Source organism: Salminus brasiliensis (genome assembly GCF_030463535.1).
Source record: "Salminus brasiliensis chromosome 20 unlocalized genomic scaffold, fSalBra1.hap2 SUPER_20_unloc_3, whole genome shotgun sequence".
Taxonomy (NCBI): Eukaryota; Metazoa; Chordata; class Actinopteri; order Characiformes; family Bryconidae; genus Salminus; species Salminus brasiliensis.
The window spans coordinates 25,510-47,500 of NW_027326638.1; the positions used below are offsets into that span (position 1 = coordinate 25,510).

The 21,991-nt window shown below is 44.7% G+C and overlaps 1 protein-coding gene across 1 annotated transcript in view; it reads left to right on the top strand.

The window, feature by feature from the left end:
- The first annotated feature begins 358 nt into the window (after nucleotides 1–358).
- The window catches only part of LOC140548776 (bone morphogenetic protein receptor type-1B-like), a 26,268-nt gene continuing 4,635 nt past the window's right edge, over nucleotides 359–21,991 (top strand). Inside the window, exons 1-9 of the mRNA XM_072671929.1 lie at nucleotides 359–431; nucleotides 8,692–8,839; nucleotides 9,611–9,710; nucleotides 9,812–9,914; nucleotides 9,995–10,082; nucleotides 10,200–10,338; nucleotides 15,064–15,256; nucleotides 15,386–15,683; nucleotides 15,760–15,935. Coding sequence (XP_072528030.1) covers nucleotides 359–431; nucleotides 8,692–8,839; nucleotides 9,611–9,710; nucleotides 9,812–9,914; nucleotides 9,995–10,082; nucleotides 10,200–10,338; nucleotides 15,064–15,256; nucleotides 15,386–15,683; nucleotides 15,760–15,935 — 1,318 coding nt within the window. The remainder of the gene's footprint in view (nucleotides 432–8,691; nucleotides 8,840–9,610; nucleotides 9,711–9,811; nucleotides 9,915–9,994; nucleotides 10,083–10,199; nucleotides 10,339–15,063; nucleotides 15,257–15,385; nucleotides 15,684–15,759; nucleotides 15,936–21,991) is intronic.

The following is a 21,991-nucleotide window of genomic DNA, read 5'->3' on the forward strand; positions in this document are numbered from 1 at the left end:
GATGTGTATTTAAAAACAATTATTTTATATTATTTTAAAACTGAATTGTACAAATAAATAAATGATTTTGATTGGACCTGAGGGTGCCAGAACTTTAGCCCGGGTCAGTCTGTCAGCCAGTCTGAGTAGTGCTGGCTCTGGTGAAGCAGTTTGCTGACGCTATAGAAACAAAACACACCTGCTTTAATCTAACTGTTCACACACTGACCACGCCCACATGTGCATCGGCCACGCCCACACAGAAGCACTTCCCCTCCCTTTTCTCTCTCTCAGAGGGACAGAGTGTGTGTGGTGGAGCAGGAGGCTGCTGGGAGTGAGGTTTCACACACACACACCCTCTCTCAGGCGCAGCGTGAGGATGGATCTCTGCAGGAGAAGCGTGTGCTGGACCTGTGTGATCGTGCTGCTGGAGCTCAGTCTGCAGAGTGAAGGTAAGAAGGTCCAGTCTGTAAACCTCAGCTTCCCCCTGAAGCTCCTCCACTTCTAATGACACGTTAGTGGTGATTCAGTAATGATTCAGCAATGATTCAGTAGTGATTAAGTAGTGATTCAGTAATGAGTCAGTAGTGGTTCTGTAATGAGTCGGTAGTGATTCAGTAATGATTCAGTAGTGATTCAGTAATGAGTCAGTAGTGGTTCTGTAATGAGTCAGTAGTGGTTCTGTAATGAGTCGGTAGTTATTCAGTAATGATTTAGTAGTGATTAACTAGTGATTCAGTAGTGATTCAGTAATAAGTCAGAAGTGTTTCAGTAGTATCAGTTATAAGTCAGTTGTGATTCAGCAATGAATCAGTAGTGATTCAGTAATGAATCAGTAGTGGTTCTGTAATGAGTCGGTAGTGATTCAGTAATGAGTCAGTAGTGGTTCTGTAATGTTTCAGTAATTAATCATTTGTGTTTCTGTAATGATTCATTTGGGTTTTAGTAGTGATATAGTAATGAGTCAGTAGTGTTTCAGTAGTTTCAGTAATAAGTCAGTAGTGATTCAGTAATGAGTCAGTAGTGGTTCTGTAATGTTTCCGTAATTAATCATTTGTGTTTCTGTAATATTCATTCGTGTTTTAGTAGTGATTCAGTAATGAGTCAGTAGTTTTTCAGTAGTTTCAGTAATAAGTCAGTAGTGATTCAGTAATGAGTCAGTAGTGAGTCAGTAGTGTTTCAGTAGTTTCAGTAATAAGTCAGTAGTGATTCAGTAATGAATCAGTAGTGATTCAGTAATGAGTCAGTAGTGGTTCCGTAATGAGTCGGTAGTGATTCAGTAATGATTTAGCAGTGATTAAGTAGTGATTCAGTAGTGATTCAGTAATAAGTCAGTAGTGTTTCAGTCGTTTCAGTAATAAGTCAGTAGTGATTCAGCAATGAATCAGTAGTGATTCAGTAATGAGTCAGTAGTGGTTCTGTAATGAGTCGGTAGTGATTCAGTAATGATTTAGTAGTGATTAAGTAGTGATTCAGTAGTGATTCAGTAATGAGTCAGTCGTGTTTCGGTAATGTTTCAGTAATTAATCATTTGTGTTTCTGTAATGATTCATTCGTGTTTTAGTAGAGATTCAGTAATAAGTCAGTAGTGATTCAGTAATGAGTCAGTAGTGATTCAGTAATGAGTCAGTAGTGATTCAGTAATGAGTCAGTAGTGATTCAGTGATGATTCAGTACTGATTCTCTGGTGTTTTCTGTTCAGCTGTGTGTGTGTGTGTGTGTGTGTGTGTGTGTGTGTGTGTGTGTTTGTGTGTAGAGAGAGAGATTGTGTCGTCAGTCTGGAGCCACTGAGCTTCAGTTTTATTAATGGAGTTTTAATGAGCAGAAGCAGCAGCAGAGCAAACATAGTACGAGTGTGTGTGTGTGTGTGTGTGTGAGAGAGAGAGAGAGAGAGAGAGAGAGAGAGAGACACACACACAGAGAGTGAGAGTGAGAGAGAGACTCTAATAACGAATAATGAGAGAAAGCTCTAATAACATTAATATCCAGTATAAATCTCTAATAGCATTAATATCCAGTATGAAGCTCTAATAACATTAATATCCAGTATGAAGCTCTAATAACATTAATATCCAGTATGAAGCTCTAATAGCATTAATATCCAGTATGAAGCTCTAATGACATTAATATCCAGTATGAAGCTCTAATGACATTAATATCCAGTATGAAGCTCTAATATCATTAATATCCAGTATGAAGCTCTAATAACATTAATATCCAGTATGAAGCTCTAATAACATTAATATCCAGTATGAAGCTCTAATAGCATTAATATCCAGTATGAAGCTCTAATAGCATTAATATCCAGTATGAAGCTCTAATAACATTAATATCCAGTATGAAGCTCTAATATCATGAATATCAGTATGAAGCTCTAATATCATTAATATCCAGTATGAAGCTCTAATAGCATTAATATCCAGTATGAAGCTCTAATAACATTAATATCCAGTATGAAGTTCTAATAGCATTAATATCCAGTATGAAGCTCTAATAGCATTAATATCCAGTATGAAGCTCTAATAGCATTAATATCCAGTATGAAGCTCTAATAACATTAATATCCAGTATGAAGTTCTAATAGCATTAATATCCAGTATGAAGCTCTAATAACATTAATATCCAGTATGAAGCTCTAATAACATTAATATCCAGTATGAAGCTCTAATATCATTAATATCCAGTATGAAGCTCTAATAACATTAATATCCAGTAGTGAGAGTGAGAGTGAGAGAGAGACAGAAAGAGAAACACACACAGAGAGAGAGTGAGAAAAACAGAGAGAGAGACAGAGTGAGAGAGTGTGTGTGTGTGTGTGAGAGAGAGAGAAACACAGAGAGAGAGAGACAGAGAGAGTGAGAAACAGAGAGACAGAGAAAAAGAAACACACAGAGATTGAGAGTGAGAGAGTGTGTGTGAGAGACAGAGAGAGAGAGACAGAGAGAGTGAGAGAGAAACACAGAGAGAGAGAGTGAGAGACAGAGAGAGAACTGAGAGAGTGAGAGAGAGAGAGAGTGAGAGAGAAACACACACACAGAGAGAGAGACAGAGAGACAGAGAGAGAGAAACACACAGAGAGTGAGAGTGAGAGAGTGTGTGTGTGAGAGAGAGAGAGAGACAGAGAGAGAACTGAGAGAGAGTGAGAGAGAAACACACACACAGAGAGAGAGAGAGACAGAGAGAGTGAGAGAGAAACAGAGAGAGAGAGAGTGAGACAGAGAGAGTGAGAGAGAAACACACAGAGAGAGAGTGAGAGAGAGTGAGAGAACTGAGAGAGAGTGAGAGAGAAACACAGAGAGAGAACTGAGAGAGAGTGAGAGAGAAACACACAGAGAGAGAGTGAGAGAGAAACACAGAGAGAGAACTGAGAGAGAGTGAGAGAACTGAGAGAGAGTGAGAGAGAAACACACAGAGAGAGAGTGAGAGAGAAACACAGAGAGAGAACTGAGAGAGAGTGAGAGAGAAACACACAGAGAGAGAGTGAGAGAGAAACACAGAGAGAGAACTGAGAGAGAGTGAGAGAACTGAGAGAGAGTGAGAGAGAAACACACAGAGAGAGAGTGAGAGAGAAACACAGAGAGAGAACTGAGAGAGAGTGAGAGAGAAACACACAGAGAGAGAGTGAGAGAGAAACACAGAGAGAGAACTGAGAGAGAGTGAGAGAACTGAGAGAGTGAGAGAGAAACACACAGAGAGAGAGTGAGAGAGAAACACAGAGAGAGAACTGAGAGAGAGTGAGAGAGAAACACAGAGAGTGTGTGTGTGTTTAAGGGAAGGGGAAATACTATGATTGATAATGGATGGAAAATCTGTGTAAACATGTACTGTGTGTGTGTGTGTGTGTGTGTGTGTGTGTGTGTGTGTGTGTGTGTGTGTGTGTGTGTGTGTAAGTGATGCTGCTGCATAATGGAAAGAGGACAGGTGGACACGACACACCTTCTGAACCTAACATTAATATCCAGTATGAAGTTCTAATAGCATTAATATCCAGTATGAAGCTCTAATAACATTAATATCCAGTATGAAGCTCTAATAACATTAATATCCAGTATGAAGCTCTAATGACATTAATATCCAGTATGAAGCTCTAATAACATTAATATCCAGTATGAAGCTCTAATAACATTAATATCCAGTATAAATCTCTAATAGCATTAATATCCAGTATGAAGCTCTAATAACATTAATATCCAGTATGAAGTTCTAATAGCATTAATATCCAGTATGAAGCTCTAATAACATTAATATCCAGTATGAAGCTCTAATAACATTAATATCCAGTATGAAGTTCTAATAGCATTAATATCCAGTATGAAGCTCTAATAACATTAATATCCAGTATGAAGCTCTAATAACATTAATATCCAGTATGAAGCTCTAATAGCATTAATATCCAGTATGAAGCTCTAATAGCATTAATATCCAGTATGAAGTTCTAATATCATTAATATCCAGTATGAAGCTCTAATAGCATTAATATCCAGTATGAAGCTCTAATATCATTAATATCCAGTATGAAGCTCTAATATCATTAATATCCAGTATAAATCTCTAATAGCATTAATATCCAGTATGAAGCTCTAATAACATTAATATCCAGTATGAAGCTCTAATATCATTAATATCCAGTATGAAGCTCTAATAACATTAATATCCAGTATGAAGCTCTAATAACATTAATATCCAGTATGAAGCTCTAATAACATTAATATCCAGTATAAATCTCTAATAACATTAATATCCAGTATGAAGCTCTAATAACATTAATATCCAGTATAAATCTCTAATAACATTAATATCCAGTATGAAGCTCTAATATCATTAATATCCAGTATGAATTACAGTGTGAGGACAGAGGTGCGGTCCGGGCTTCTCCTCCTGCTGCTCTGAGATTCAGCTTGAGAGGAGCTACAGCAGGTGGGGGTTGGAGGTGTGGGGGCTGGAGGTGTGTGTGATTAGCTGTGTGAATGGCTGCTGACTGACAGCTGTGTGAGCGTATGGTATTTGAATCTGGGCTTTGATTGACAGGTATATGTGTGGTGTTTGGTCAGCTGTCCCGCCCCCCTGCTGTGATAGGCTACAGTGGCAGGGTTATTAATGTGGGTGAGAATTTCTCATCTCAGCTTGGAATGGAGCACACCTGTGTTACTGACACACACACACACACACTCAAACACACACACACTCAAACACACACACATACACACACACACTACGGTCTTACCTTACCTGGCTCTGCGGGTGAGGGAACAGACTGTACCTGGACTCGAGGATTACAGAGCCTTTTCACCAAACTCCTTCACAATCTTATAGCAGAGGTGACGAGTGTAGCAGAGGTGACGAGTGTAGCAGAGGTGACGAGTTTATCAGAGGTGACGAGTGTAGCAGAGGTGACGAGTGTAGCAGAGGTGACGAGTTTAGCAGAGGTGACGAGTGTAGCAGAGGTGACGAGTGTAGCAGAGGTGACGAGTTTATCAGAGGTGACGAGTGTAGCAGAGGTGACGAGTGTAGCAGAGGTGACGAGTGTAGCAGAGGTGACGAGTTTAGCAGAGGTGACGAGTGTAGCAGAGGTGACGAGTTTATCAGAGGTGACGAGTTTAGCAGAGGTGACGAGTGTAGCAGAGGTGACGAGTGTAGCAGAGGTGACGAGTGTAGCAGAGGTGACGAGTTTATCAGAGGTGACGAGTGTAGCAGAGGTGACGAGTTTATCAGAGGTGACGAGTTTATCAGAGGTGACGAGTTTATCAGAGGTGACGAGTGTAGCAGAGGTGACGAGTGTAGCAGAGGTGACGAGTTTATCAGAGGTGACGAGTGTAGCAGAGGTGACGAGTTTATCAGAGGTGACGAGTGTAGCAGAGGTGACGAGTGTAGCAGAGGTGACGAGTTTATCAGAGGTGACGAGTTTAGCAGAGGTGACGAGTTTAGCAGAGGTGACGAGTTTAGCAGAGGTGACGAGTGTAGCAGAGGTGACGAGTTTATCAGAGGTGACGAGTGTAGCAGAGGTGACGAGTTTATCAGAGGTGACGAGTTTATCAGAGGTGACGAGTTTATCAGAGGTGACGAGTGTATCAGAGGTGACGAGTGTATCAGAGGTGACGAGTTTATCAGAGGTGACGAGTTTATCAGAGGTGACGAGTGTAGCAGAGGTGACGAGTTTAGCAGAGGTGACGAGTTTATCAGAGGTGACGAGTTTATCAGAGGTGACGAGTTTATCAGAGGTGACGAGTGTAGCAGAGGTGACGAGTGTAGCAGAGGTGACGAGTGTAGCAGAGGTGACGAGTGTAGCAGAGGTGACGAGTGTAGCAGAGGTGACGAGTTTAGCAGAGGTGACGAGTTTATCAGAGGTGACGAGTTTAGCAGAGGTGACGAGTGTAGCAGAGGTGACGAGTTTATCAGAGGTGACGAGTTTAGCAGAGGTGACGAGTGTAGCAGAGGTGACGAGTGTAGCAGAGGTGACGAGTTTAGCAGAGGTGACGAGTGTAGCAGAGGTGACGAGTTTATCAGAGGTGACGAGTGTAGCAGAGGTGACGAGTGTAGCAGAGGTGACGAGTGTAGCAGAGGTGACGAGTTTATCAGAGGTGACGAGTGTAGCAGAGGTGACGAGTGTAGCAGAGGTGACGAGTGTAGCAGAGGTGACGAGTTTATCAGAGGTGACGAGTGTAGCAGAGGTGACGAGTGTAGCAGAGGTGACGAGTGTAGCAGAGGTGACGAGTTTATCAGAGGTGACGAGTTTATCAGAGGTGACGAGTTTAGCAGAGGTGACGAGTTTAGCAGAGGTGACGAGTGTAGCAGAGGTGACGAGTTTATCAGAGGTGACGAGTGTAGCAGAGGTGACGAGTGTAGCAGAGGTGACGAGTTTATCAGAGGTGACGAGTGTAGCAGAGGTGACGAGTGTAGCAGAGGTGACGAGTGTAGCAGAGGTGACGAGTTTATCAGAGGTGACGAGTTTAGCAGAGGTGACGAGTTTAGCAGAGGTGACGAGTTTAGCAGAGGTGACGAGTGTAGCAGAGGTGACGAGTTTATCAGAGGTGACGAGTTTATCAGAGGTGACGAGTGTAGCAGAGGTGACGAGTGTAGCAGAGGTGACGAGTGTAGCAGAGGTGACGAGTTTATCAGAGGTGACGAGTGTAGCAGAGGTGACGAGTTTATCAGAGGTGACGAGTGTAGCAGAGGTGACGAGTGTAGCAGAGGTGACGAGTGTAGCAGAGGTGACGAGTTTATCAGAGGTGACGAGTTTAGCAGAGGTGACGAGTTTAGCAGAGGTGACGAGTGTAGCAGAGGTGACGAGTTTATCAGAGGTGACGAGTGTAGCAGAGGTGACGAGTGTAGCAGAGGTGACGAGTTTATCAGAGGTGACGAGTTTATCAGAGGTGACGAGTGTATCAGAGGTGACGAGTGTAGCAGAGGTGACGAGTTTATCAGAGGTGACGAGTGTAGCAGAGGTGACGAGTGTAGCAGAGGTGACGAGTTTATCAGAGGTGACGAGTGTAGCAGAGGTGACGAGTTTATCAGAGGTGACGAGTTTATCTGAGGTGACGAGTGTAGCAGAGGTGACGAGTTTATCAGAGGTGACGAGTTTATCAGAGGTGACGAGTGTAGCAGAGGTGACGAGTGTAGCAGAGGTGACGAGTTTATCAGAGGTGACGAGTTTATCAGAGGTGACGAGTGTAGCAGAGGTGACGAGTTTAATGGGGTGATGAGTATAAAGGGGTGATGAGTGTAATGTGGTGATGAGTTTAATGGGGTGATGAGTGTAATGATGAGTATAATGATGAGTATAATGATGAGTATAATGGGGTGATGAGTTTAATGGGGTGATGAGTATAATGGGGTGATGAGTATAAAGGGGTGATGAGTGTAATGTGGTGATGAGTTTAATGGGGTGATGAGTGTAATGATGAGTATAATGATGAGTATAATGGGGTGATGAGTGTAATGGTGGTGATGAGTATAATGGGGTGATGAGTATAAAGGGGTGATGAGTTTAATAGGGTGATGAGTTGAAAGGGGTTATGAGTGTATTGGGGTGATGAGTGTAATGGGGTGATGAGTGTAACGGTGGTGATGATTTTAATTGGGTGATGAGTGTAACGGTGGTGATGAGTTTAATGGGGTGATGAGTGTAACTGTGGTGATGAGTTTAATGGGGTGATGAGTGTAACGGTGGTGGTGAGTGTAATGGGGTGATGAGTGTAACGGTTGTGATGAGTATAATGTGGTGATGAGTGTACTGATGAGTATAATGGGGTGATTAGTATAATGGGGTAATGAGTGTAATGGTTGTGATGAGTATAATGAGGTGATGAGTGTAACAGTAGTGATGAGTGTAACGGTGGTGATGAGTATAAAGGGGTGATGTGTGTATCGGTGGTGATGAGTGTTACGGTGGTGGTGAGTGTAACGGGGCGATGAGTGTAACGGTGGTGGTGAGTGTGACGGTGATGATGAGTGTAACGGGCGATGAGTGTAACGGTTGTGATGAGTATAAAGGGGTGATGTATGTTACGGTGGTGGTGAGTGTAACGGGGCGATGAGTGTAACGGTGGTGGTGAGTGTGACGGTGATGATGAGTGTAACGGGCGATGAGTGTAACGGTTGTGATGAGTATAAAGGGGTGATGTATGTTACGGTGGTGGTGAGTGTAACGGGGTGATGAGTGTAACGGTGGTGATGAGTGTAACAGCGGTGATGAGTTGACTGTCTTGTCTGCAGCGACTTCACTGGACGCCATTCTGCTGGGGAATTCTGGGAAGAAGGAGCGAGTTCAGGACACAGGAAATGATGCAGCAGTTGTGCCTGAGCGCATCCTGTGGTGCCACTGCTATCACCACTGCCCCGAGTCCACCAACAACACCTGCAGGTTACCACACACACACACACACACACACACACACACACACACGTATACAGTACCAGTCAAAAGTTTGGACACACTTGGTTGAATGTGTGCTGACCATCGTCTTAAAAACAAACATCTGTATTTCTGTTTTCAAAGAGGACACTGGGGGACACTGGGGGACACTGGGGGACACGAGTATCCACCGTAGTTAGGATGCCGTGGCTGGGGGGGGGTCTGAACAGGCCACTGTGGTCCTGGGAACACTCTAGGCTTTGATGATCCGTGTTGTGCTCTGCCCTGATGAAGGAGATCCACTCACTGTGTTTGCAGCTCATGACGTGGGACATGATGTCTACTCCAGCTGGGTTCTAGATATGTCTCAGTAATGGTCACAGCTAGCAGGACGCAGCTGACCACAGCTTGTTTATGGACAAAAGTATTGGGACACCTGCTCCTTCACTGCTTCTTCTGAAATCAAGGGTATTAGAGAGCTGATCCTGCTTCTGTTGGAGTAACTGTCTCTACTGTCCAGAGAAGAAGACTTTCTACTGGATTCTGGAGGAGGAGCATTGCTGTGAGGATTTGATTGATGATCACCATACCATCTCATACCATGTGTGTGCATTTGCACATCTGTGTCAGCAATGGCTGCAGCTTAAAGTAGCTGAATGCATTTATTTAAAGGGGTGTCCACAAACATTTGGACACATATTTGGGTATATACTGTGCGTGCATATGGTGTAAGTCTCTCAGAGTGTGTGTGTGTGTGTGTGTGTGTGTGTGTGTGTGCAGGACGGACGGTTACTGCTTCACCATGGTGGAGGAGGAGGGTGGTGCAGCTGTTCTGACGTCGGGCTGTTTGGGCCTTTTGGGCTCTGAATTCCAGTGCAGGGTGAGTGCAGGAGCCAGTACACACCCCACCCTGCTACACTGTACACACCTGAGGTGTCCCAGTTCACACTAGTGTGTGTGTGTGTGTGTGTGTGTGTGTAGGACACAGGCAGCCCCCGCCAGAGGAGGGTGCTAGAGTGCTGCACAGACCAGGACTACTGCAACAGAGACCTTCACCCTGTCCTGCCCTCTCTGAGGACCCCTGGTGAGTAACACACACACACACTGTTTAGCGCTGAGCTGTGACTACTGTATAAGCTGACCTCTGTGTGTGTGTGTGTATAGATGGAGATATTCACCACATTGCTCTGATGATCTCAGTGACAGTGTGCACCTTCATCTTCACCTTCATCATCCTCTTCTGCTACTTCAGGTGAGACACACCCTCCTGTCTGAGTGTGATTTTACAGCCATGCTTATTTACTTCATGCATCACAGTGTGTGTGTGTGTGTGTGTGTGTGTGTGTGTGTGTGTGTGTGTGTGTGTCAGGTATAAGAAGCAGGTGCCCGCTCCTCACTATAGTCTGGGTCTGGAGCAGGACGAGAGCTTCATCCCAGCAGGAGAGTCTCTCAGCAACCTGATAGAGCAATCCCACAGCTCAGGATCAGGGTCAGGACTCCCTCTGCTGGTCAGTCACACACACTGCACTCACACTGTTAATATACTCCCCCTGCTGGTCAGTCACACACACTGCTAATATACTCCCCCTGCTGGTCAGTCACACACACTGCTAATATACTCCCCCTGCTGGTCAGTCACACACACTACAATCACACTGCTAATATACTCCCCCTGCTGGTCAGTCACACACACTGCACTCACACTGCTAATATACTCCCTCTGCTGGTCAGTCACACACACTACACTCAGACTGTTAATATACTCCCCCTGCTGGTCAGTCACACACACTGCTAATATACTCCCCCTGCTGGTCAGTCACACACACTGCTAATATACTCCCCCTGCTGGTCAGTCACACACACTGCACTCACACTGCTAATATACTCCCTCTGCTGGTCAGTCACACACACTACACTCACACTGCTAATATACTCCCCCCTGCTGGTCAGTCACACACACTGCTAATATACTCCCCCCAGCTGGTCAGTCACACACACTGCTAATATACTCTCCCTGCTGGTCAGTCACACACACTGCTAATATACTCCCCCTGCTGGTCAGTCACACACACTGCTAATATACTCTCCCTGCTGGTCAGTCACACACACTGCACTCACACTGCTAATATACTCCCCCTGCTGGTCAGTCACACACACTGCACTCACACTGCTAATATACTCCCCCTGCTGGTCAGTCACACACACTGCACTCACACTGCTAATATACTCCCTCTGCTGGTCAGTCACACACACTGCTAATATACTCCCCCTGCTGGTCAGTCACACACACTGCTAATATACTCCCCCTGCTGGTCAGTCACACACACTACACTCACACTGCTAATATACTCCCCCTGCTGGTCAGTCACACACACTGCTAATATACTCCCCCTGCTGGTCAGTCACACACACTGCTAATATACTCCCCCTGCTGGTCAGTCACACACACTACACTCACACTGTTAATATACTCCCCCTGCTGGTCAGTCACACACACTACACTCACACTGCTAATATACTCCCCCTGCTGGTCAGTCACACACACTACACTCACACTGCTAATATACTCCCCCCTGCTGGTCAGTCACACACACTACACTCACACTGCTAATATACTCCCTCTGCTGGTCAGTCACACACACTGCTAATATACTCCCCCTGCTGGTCAGTCACACACACTGCTAATATACTCCCCCTGCTGGTCAGTCACACACACTGCTAATATACTCACCCTGCTGGTCAGTCACACACACTACACTCACACTGCTAATATACTCCCCCTACTGGTCAGTCACACACACTACACTCACACTGCTAATATACTCCCCCTGCTGGTCAGTCACACACACTGCACTCACACTGCTAATATACTCCCCCCTGCTGGTCAGTCACACACACTGCTAATATACTCACCCTGCTGGTCAGTCACACAAACTACACTCACACTGCTAATATACTCCCCCCTGCTGGTCAGTCACACACACTGCACTCACACTGCTAATATACTCCCCCCTGCTGGTCAGTCACACACACTGCTAATATACTCCCCCTGCTGGTCAGTCACACACACTACACTCACACTGCTAATATACTCCCCCTGCTGGTCAGTCACACACACTGCACTCACACTGCTAATATACTCCCTCTGCTGGTCAGTCACACACACTGCTAATATACTCCCCCTGCTGGTCAGTCACACACACTGCTAATATACTCCCCCTGCTGGTCAGTCACACACACTGCTAATATACTCCCCCTGCTGGTCAGTCACACACACTGCTAATATACTCCCCCTGCTGGTCAGTCACACACACTGCTAATATACTCCCCCTGCTGGTCAGTCACACACACTACACTCACACTGCTAATATACTCCCCCTGCTGGTCAGTCACACACACTGCACTCACACTGCTAATATACTCCCCCTGCTGGTCAGTCACACACACTGCTAATATACTCTCCCTGCTGGTCAGTCACACACACTACACTCACACTGCTAATATACTCCCCCTGCTGGTCAGTCACACACACTGCACTCACACTGCTAATATACTCCCTCTGCTGGTCAGTCACACACACTACACTCACACTGCTAATATACTCCCCCTGCTGGTCAGTCACACACACTGCACTCACACTGCTAATATACTCCCCCTGCTGGTCAGTCACACACACTGCTAATATACTCCCCCTGCTGGTCAGTCACACACACTGCTAATATACTCCCCCTGCTGGTCAGTCACACACACTACACTCACACTGCTAATATACTCCCCCTGCTGGTCAGTCACACACACTGCACTCACACTGCTAATATACTCCCTCTGCTGGTCAGTCACACACACTGCTAATATACTCCCCCTGCTGGTCAGTCACACACACTACACTCACACTGCTAATATACTCCCCCTGCTGGTCAGTCACACACACTACACTCACACTGCTAATATACTCCCCCCTGCTGGTCAGTCACACACACTACACTCACACTGCTAATATACTCCCTCTGCTGGTCAGTCACACACACTGCTAACATACTCCCCCTGCTGGTCAGTCACACACACTGCTAATATACTCCCCCTGCTGGTCAGTCACACACACTACACTCACACTGCTAATATACTCCCCCTGCTGGTCAGTCACACACACTGCACTCACACTGCTAATATACTCCCTCTGCTGGTCAGTCACACACACTGCTAATATACTCCCCCTGCTGGTCAGTCACACACACTGCTAATATACTCCCCCTGCTGGTCAGTCACACACACTACACTCACACTGCTAATATACTCCCCCTGCTGGTCAGTCACACACACTGCTAATATACTCCCCCTGCTGGTCAGTCACACACACTGCTAATATACTCCCCCTGCTGGTCAGTCACACACACTACACTCACACTGTTAATATACTCCCCCTGCTGGTCAGTCACACACACTACACTCACACTGCTAATATACTCCCCCTGCTGGTCAGTCACACACACTACACTCACACTGCTAATATACTCCCCCCTGCTGGTCAGTCACACACACTACACTCACACTGCTAATATACTCCCTCTGCTGGTCAGTCACACACACTGCTAATATACTCCCCCTGCTGGTCAGTCACACACACTGCTAATATACTCCCCCTGCTGGTCAGTCACACACACTGCTAATATACTCACCCTGCTGGTCAGTCACACACACTACACTCACACTGCTAATATACTCCCCCTACTGGTCAGTCACACACACTACACTCACACTGCTAATATACTCCCCCTGCTGGTCAGTCACACACACTGCACTCACACTGCTAATATACTCCCCCCTGCTGGTCAGTCACACACACTGCTAATATACTCACCCTGCTGGTCAGTCACACAAACTACACTCACACTGCTAATATACTCCCCCCTGCTGGTCAGTCACACACACTGCACTCACACTGCTAATATACTCCCCCCTGCTGGTCAGTCACACACACTGCTAATATACTCCCCCTGCTGGTCAGTCACACACACTACACTCACACTGCTAATATACTCCCCCTGCTGGTCAGTCACACACACTGCACTCACACTGCTAATATACTCCCTCTGCTGGTCAGTCACACACACTGCTAATATACTCCCCCTGCTGGTCAGTCACACACACTGCTAATATACTCCCCCTGCTGGTCAGTCACACACACTGCTAATATACTCCCCCTGCTGGTCAGTCACACACACTGCTAATATACTCCCCCTGCTGGTCAGTCACACACACTGCTAATATACTCCCCCTGCTGGTCAGTCACACACACTGCTAATATACTCCCCCTGCTGGTCAGTCACACACACTACACTCACACTGCTAATATACTCCCCCTGCTGGTCAGTCACACACACTGCACTCACACTGCTAATATACTCCCCCTGCTGGTCAGTCACACACACTGCACTCACACTGCTAATATACTCCCCCTGCTGGTCAGTCACACACACTGCTAATATACTCCCCCTGCTGGTCAGTCACACACACTGCTAATATACTCCCCCTGCTGGTCAGTCACACACACTGCTAATATACTCCCCCTGCTGGTCAGTCACACACACTGCTAATATACTCCCCCTGCTGGTCAGTCACACACACTGCTAATATACTCCCCCTGCTGGTCAGTCACACACACTACACTCACACTGCTAATATACTCCCCCTGCTGGTCAGTCACACACACTGCACTCACACTGCTAATATACTCCCCCTGCTGGTCAGTCACACACACTGCTAATATACTCCCCCTGCTGGTCAGTCACACACACTGCTAATATACTCCCCCTGCTGGTCAGTCACACACACTACACTCACACTGCTAATATACTCCCCCTGCTGGTCAGTCACACACACTGCTAATATACTCCCCTGCTGGTCAGTCACACACACTGCTAATATACTCCCCCTGCTGGTCAGTCACACACACTGCACTCACACTGCTAATATACTCCCTCTGCTGGTCAGTCACACACGCTACACTCACACTGCTAATATACGCCCCCTGCTTCTCAGTCACAAACACTGCTAATATACTCCCTCTGCTGGTCAGTCACACACACTACACTCACACTGCTAATATACTCCCCCTACTGGTCAGTCACACACACTACACTCACACTGCTAATATACTCCCCCTGCTGGTCAGTCACACACACTGCACTCTGTGCACTGTGTGACTGTTTTCGTGTGTGTGTGTGTGTATGCAGGTCCAGCGCACCATAGCGAAGCAGATCCAGCTGGTGCGGCAGGTGGGGAAGGGTCGGTACGGTGAGGTCTGGCTCGGCCGCTGGAGGGGAGAGAGAGTGGCTGTTAAAGTGTTCTTCACCACGGAGGAGGCCAGCTGGTTCAGAGAGACTGAAATCTACCAGACTGTGCTGATGAGACACGCCAACATCCTGGGTACAACACACACACACACACACACACACACACACACACACACACACACACACACACACACACACAACCACACACACCAGCCCTGCTTTCCTAACCTCCAGTCATCTCCATGTGTGTCTGCTATCCCAGGGTTCATAGCAGCAGACATTAAAGGCACTGGCTCTTGGACGCAGCTGTATCTGATCACAGATTACCATGAGAACGGCTCTCTGTACGATTACCTGAAGTCCACCACGCTGGACACCGCGGCCGGGCTCCGCCTGGCGCACTCGGCTGCCGCTGGACTGTGCCACCTCCATACGGAGATCTTTGGCACTCAGGGCAAACCGGCCATCGCCCACCGAGACCTGAAGAGCAAGAACGTCCTGGTGAAGAGGAACGGAATGTGCTGCATCGCTGACCTCGGCCTGGCCGTCCGGTTCCTCAGGTACTGAGGTCATTGGGGGAACAGCCAGGGCTTTGGGAGGGTGAGGGCTAGTGTGTAACATGCTGTATTCTCACAGTGACAGGAACGAGGTGGACGTTCCTCTGAACACTCGTGTGGGCACTAAACGCTTCATGGCTCCGGAGGTTCTGGAGGAGACTCTGAACCGGAATCATTTCCAGTCCTACATCATGGCCGACATGTACAGCTTCGGCCTCATCCTGTGGGAGATCTGCCGGCGCTGCGTGTCTGGAGGTAGGAAGTTCTGCAGACTCCAGGTTACCAAGCCCAGTAGATGAGGCTGACCTTCTACTGTAGACTCTTCTACACCCTCTGTAGACTCTTCTACACCCTCTGTAGACTCTTCTACACCCTCTGTAGACTCTTACAACTTCAATAAACTCTTCTACACCTTCTACACCCTCTGTATACTCTTCTACACCCTCTATAAACTCTTCAATACCTTCAGCTGTAGACTTTTCTACACCCTCTATAAACTCTTCTACACCTTCAACTGTAGAATCTTCTACACCCTCTATAAACTCTTGTACACCTTCTGTAGACTCTTCTACACCTTCTGCAGACTCTTCTACACCCTCTGTAGACTCTTGTACACCTTCTGCAGACTCTTCTACACCCTCTGCAGACTCTTGTACACCCTCTGCAGACTCTTGTACACCTTCTGCAGACTCTTGTACACCTTCTGCAGACTCTTCTACACCTTCTGCAGACTCTTCTACACCCTCTGTAGACTCTTGTACACCTTCTGTAGACTCTTCTACACCCTCTGTATACTCTTCTACACTCTCTATAAACTCTTCTACACCTTTAACTGTAGACTTTTCTACACCCTCTATGAACTCTTCTACACCTTCAGCTGTAGACTCTTCTACACCCTCTGTAGACTCTTCAACACCTTCAACTGTAGACTTTTCTACACCCTCTATAAACTCTTTTACTCCTTCTGTAGACTCTTCTACAACTTCTAGAACCACTTCTACACCTTCTACACCCTCTGAGACTCTTCTACACCCTCTATAAACTCTTGTACACCTTCTGTAGACTCTTCTACACCTTCCATAGACTCTTCTACACCCTCTGAGACTCTTTTAAACTCACTGTAGACTCTTTTACACCTTCTATAAAGCCTTCTACACCTTCTGCAAACTCTTCTACACATTCTATAAGTTCTTCTACACCTTCTAAAGTTTCTTCTACACTTTCTATAAACTCTTCAATACCTTCTATAAACTCTTCTACACCCTTTGTAGACTCCTCTACACCCTCTATAAACTCTTCTACACCTTCAGCTGTAGACTCTTCTACACCCTCTATAAACTCGTCAACACCTTCAGCTGTAGACTTTTCTACCCCCTCTATAAACTCTTTTACTCCTTCTGTAGACTCTTCTACACCTTCTGTAGACTCTTCTACAATGTCTAGAATCATTTCTACACCTTCTACAACCTCTGAGACTCTTTTACACTCTCTATAGACTCTTTTACACCTTCTAAAAACCCTTCTACACCCTCTGTAGACCCTTCTGCACCTTCTACAGACTCTTCTACACCTATAAACTCTTCTACACCCTCTGTAGACTTCTCTACACCCTCTGTAGACTCTTCTACACCTTCTATAAACCCTTCTACACCTTCTATAGACTCTTCTACACCGTCTGTAGGCTCTTCTACACCCTCTGTAGGCTCTTCTACACCCTCTGTAGGCTCTTTTACACCTTCTTTAGAATCTTCTACACCCTCTATAAACTCTTCTACACCTTCTTTAGAATCTTCTACACCCTCTATAAACTCTTCTACACCCTCTATAAACTCTTCTACACCTTCTTTAGACTCTTCTACACCTTCTTTAGACTCTTGTACACTTTCAATAGACTCTTCTACACCTTCTATAGACTCTAAAACACCCTCTATAAACTCTTGTACACTTTCTATAGACTCTTCTACACCCTCTATAAACTCTTCTACACCATCTATAAACTCTTCTACACCCTCTATAATCTCTTCTACACCCTCTATAAACTCTTCTACACTTTCTACACCTTCTATAGACTCTAATACACCCTCTATAAACTCTTCTACACCCTCTATAAACTCTTCTACACCTTCTTTAGACTCTACTACACCCTCCATTAACTCTTCTACACCCTCTGTAGGCTCTTCTACACCCTCTGTAGGCTCTTCTACACCCTCTGTAGGCTCTTTTAAACACTCTGTAGATTTTTTTTACACACTCTGTAGACTTTTCTACACCCTCTGTAGACTCTTCAATACCTTCAACTGTAGACTTTTCTACACCCTCTATAAACTCTTCTACACCTTCAACTGTAGAATCTTCTACACCCTCTATAAACTCTTGTACACCTTCTGTAGACTCTTCTTCACCCTCTGTAGACTCTTGTATACCTTCTGTAGACTCTTGTATACCTTCTGTAGACTCTTCTACACCCTCTGTAGACTCTTCTACACCCTCTGTAGACTCTTCTACACCTTCTAAAGACTCTTCTACACCTTCTAAAGACTCTTCTACACCCTCTATAGACTTCTCTACACCCTCTGTAGACTCTTCTACACCTTCTATAGACTCTTCTACACCGTCTGTAAGCTCTTCTACACCGTCTGTAGGCTCTTCTACACCCTCTGTAGACTCTTTTAAACACTCTGTAGATTTTTTTTACACACTCTGTAGACTCTTTTACACCCTCTGTAGACTCTTTTACACCCTCTGTAGACTCTTTTACACCCTCTGTAGACTCTGTAGACTCTTTTACACCCTCTGTAGACTCTTTTACACCTTCTTTAGAATCTTCTACACCCTCTATAAACTCTTCTACACCATCTTTAGAATCTTCTACACCCTCTATAAACTCTTCTACACCCTCTATAAACTCTTCTACACCTTCTATAAACTCTTGTACACTTTCTATAGACTCTTCTACACCTTCTATAGACTCTTCTACACCCTCTATAAACTCTTCTACACCCTCTATAAACTCTTCTACACTTTCTACACCTTCTATAGACTCTAATACACCCTCTATAAACTCTTCTACACCTTCTATAGACTCTTCTACACCCTCCATAAACTCTTCTACACCCTCCATAAACTCTTCTACACCTTCTGTAGACTCTTCTACACCTTCTATAGACTCTTCTACACCTTCTATAGACTCTTCTACACCCTCTGTAGACTCTTACAACTTCAGTAAACTCTTCTACACCTTCTACACCCTCTGTATACTCTTCTACACCCTCTATAAACTCTTCAATACCTTCAACTGTAGACTTTTCTACACCCTCTATAAACTCTTCTACACCTTCAACTGTAGAATCTTCTACACCCTCTATAAACTCTTGTACACCTTCTGTAGACTCTTCTACACCTTCTGTAGACTCTTGTATACCTTCTGTAGACTCTTCTACACCCTCTGTAGACTCTTCTACACCTTCTGTAGACTCTTCTACACCTTCTAAAGACTCTTCTACACCCTCTATAAACTCTTTTACACCCTCTGTAGACTTTTTTACACCTTCTACACCTTCTAAAGACTCTTCTACACCCTCTATAAACTCTTTTACACCCTCTGTAGACTTTTGTACACCTTCTACACCTTCTAGTGACTCTTTTATACCCTCTGTGGAGTATTTTACAGCTTCTATAAACCCTTCTACATATTCTATAGTGTCTTCTACACCTTCTATAAAGGTGTAGGTTTACACCTGTAGACTCTTTTACACCTTCTACATCTTCTATAGACTCTTCTACACCCTCTTTACACTCTTTTACAGCCTCTTTAGACTCTTTTACACCTTCTACACCTTCTATAGACTCTTCTACACCATCTGTAGACTCTTCTACACCATCTGTAGACTCTTCTACACCATCTGTAGACTCTTTTACACCTTCTGTAGACTCTTCTACACCATCTGTAAAGCCTTCTACACCTTCTGTAGGCTCTTCTTCACACTCTGTAGACTCTTCTTCACACTCTGTAGACTCTTCTTCACACTCTGTAGACTCTTCTACACCTTCAACTGTAGACTCTTCTACACCCTCTATAAACTCTTCTACACCTTCAACTGTGGACCTTCAATTGTAGTCTTTTCTACACTCTTTTACACCTTCTATAATGTCTTTTACACCTTCTATAAACTTTGTTTTACCTTGTACACCCTCTATAAACTCTTCAACACCTTCAACTGTAGACTCTTTTACACCCTCTGGTGTCTTTTACACCTTCTATAAACTCTTCTATACCTTCTACACCTTCTATAGACTTTTCTACACCCTCTGTAGACTCTTCCACACCCTCTGTAGACTCTTCTACACCCTCTATAAACTCTTATACACCCTCTGTAGACTCTTCTAAACCATCTGGAGACTCTTTTACACCATCTGGAGACTCTTCTAAACCCTCTGGAGACTCTTTTACACCCTCTGTAGACTCTTCTAAACCATCTGTAGACTCTTTTACACCCTCTGGAGACTCCTTTACCCCTTCTATAAACCCTTCTACACCTACTATAATGTCTTCTACACCTTCTATAAACTCTTCTATACCTTCTACGCCTTCTATAGACTTTTCTACACCCTCTGTAGACTCTTTTACACCCTCTGTAGACCCTTTTACACCCTCTGTAGACCCTTCTAAACCATCTGTAGACACTTTTACACCCTCTTTAGATTCCTTTACACCTTCTACACCTATAGACTTTTCTACACCCTCTATAAACTCTACACCCTCTGTAGACTCTTTTACACCCTCTGTAGACTCTTTTACACCCTCTGTAGACTCTTCTAAACCATCTGTAGACTCTTTTACACCCTCTTCAGATTCATTTACACCTTCTACACCTTCCAAAGACTTTTCTACACCCTCTGTAGACTCTTCTACACCATCTGTAGACTCTTCTACACCATCTGTAGACTCTTCTACACCATCTGTAGACTCTTTTACACCCTCTTTAGATTCCTTTACACCTTCTACACCCTCTATAAACTCTACACCCTCTGTAGACTCTTTTAAACCCTCTGTAAAGCCTTCTACACCTTCTGTAGACTCTTCTACACCCTCTGTAGACTCTTCTTCACACTCTGTAGACTCTTCTTCACCCTCTACAAACTCTTCTACACCTTCAACTGTAGACTCTTCTACACCCTCTATAAACTCTTCTACACCTTCAACTGTGGACTTTACTACACCCTCTATAATCTCTTCAACATCTTCAACTGTAGTCTTTTCTACACTCTTTTACACCTTCTATAATGTCTTTTACACCTTCTATAAACTTTGTTTTTACCTTGTACACCCTCTATAAACTCTTCAACACCTTCAACTGTAGACTCTTTTACACCCTCTGGAGACTCTTTTACACCTTCTATAAACCCTTCTACACCTACTATAATGTTTTCTACACCTTCTATAAACTCTTCTATACCTTGTACACCTTCTATAGACTCTTCCACACCCTCTGTAGACTCTTTTACACCCTCTGTAGACTCTTTTACACCCTCTGTAGACTCTTCTAAACCCTCTGTAGACTCTTCTACACCCTCTATAGTCTTTTACACCATCTGTAGACTCTTCTAAACCGTCTGTAGACTCTTCTACACCTTCTATAGACTTTTCTACACCCTCTGTAGACTCTTCTACACCTTCTACAAACTCTTCTACACATTCTGTAAACTCTTCTACACCTTCTAGAGTTTCTTCTACACCTTATATACACTCTTCTATACCTTCTATTAACTCTTCTACACCCTCTGTAGACTCTTCTACACCCTCTATAAACTCTTCTACACCTTCAACTGTAGACTCTTCTACACCCTCTATAAACTCTTCTACACCTTCAACTGTAGACTTTACTACACCCTCTATAATCTCTTCAACACCTTCAACTGTAGTCTTTTCTACACTCTTTTACACCTTCTATAATGTCTTTTACACCTTCTATAAACTTTTTTTTTTACTTTGTACACCCTCTATAAACTCTTCAACACCTTCAACTGTAGACTCTTTTACACCCTCTGGAGACTCTTTTACACCTTCTATAAACCCTTCTACACCTACTATAATGTCTTCTACACCTTCTATAAACTTTTCTATACCTTCTACGCCTTCTATAGACTCTTCCACACCCTATGTAGACTCTTCTACACCCTCTATAAACTCTTCTACACCCTCTGTAGACTATTTTTCACCTTCTGTAAAGCCTTCTACACCTTATGTAGGCTCTTCTACACCCTCTGTAGACTATTTTTCACCTTTTGTAAAGCCTTCTACACCTTATGTA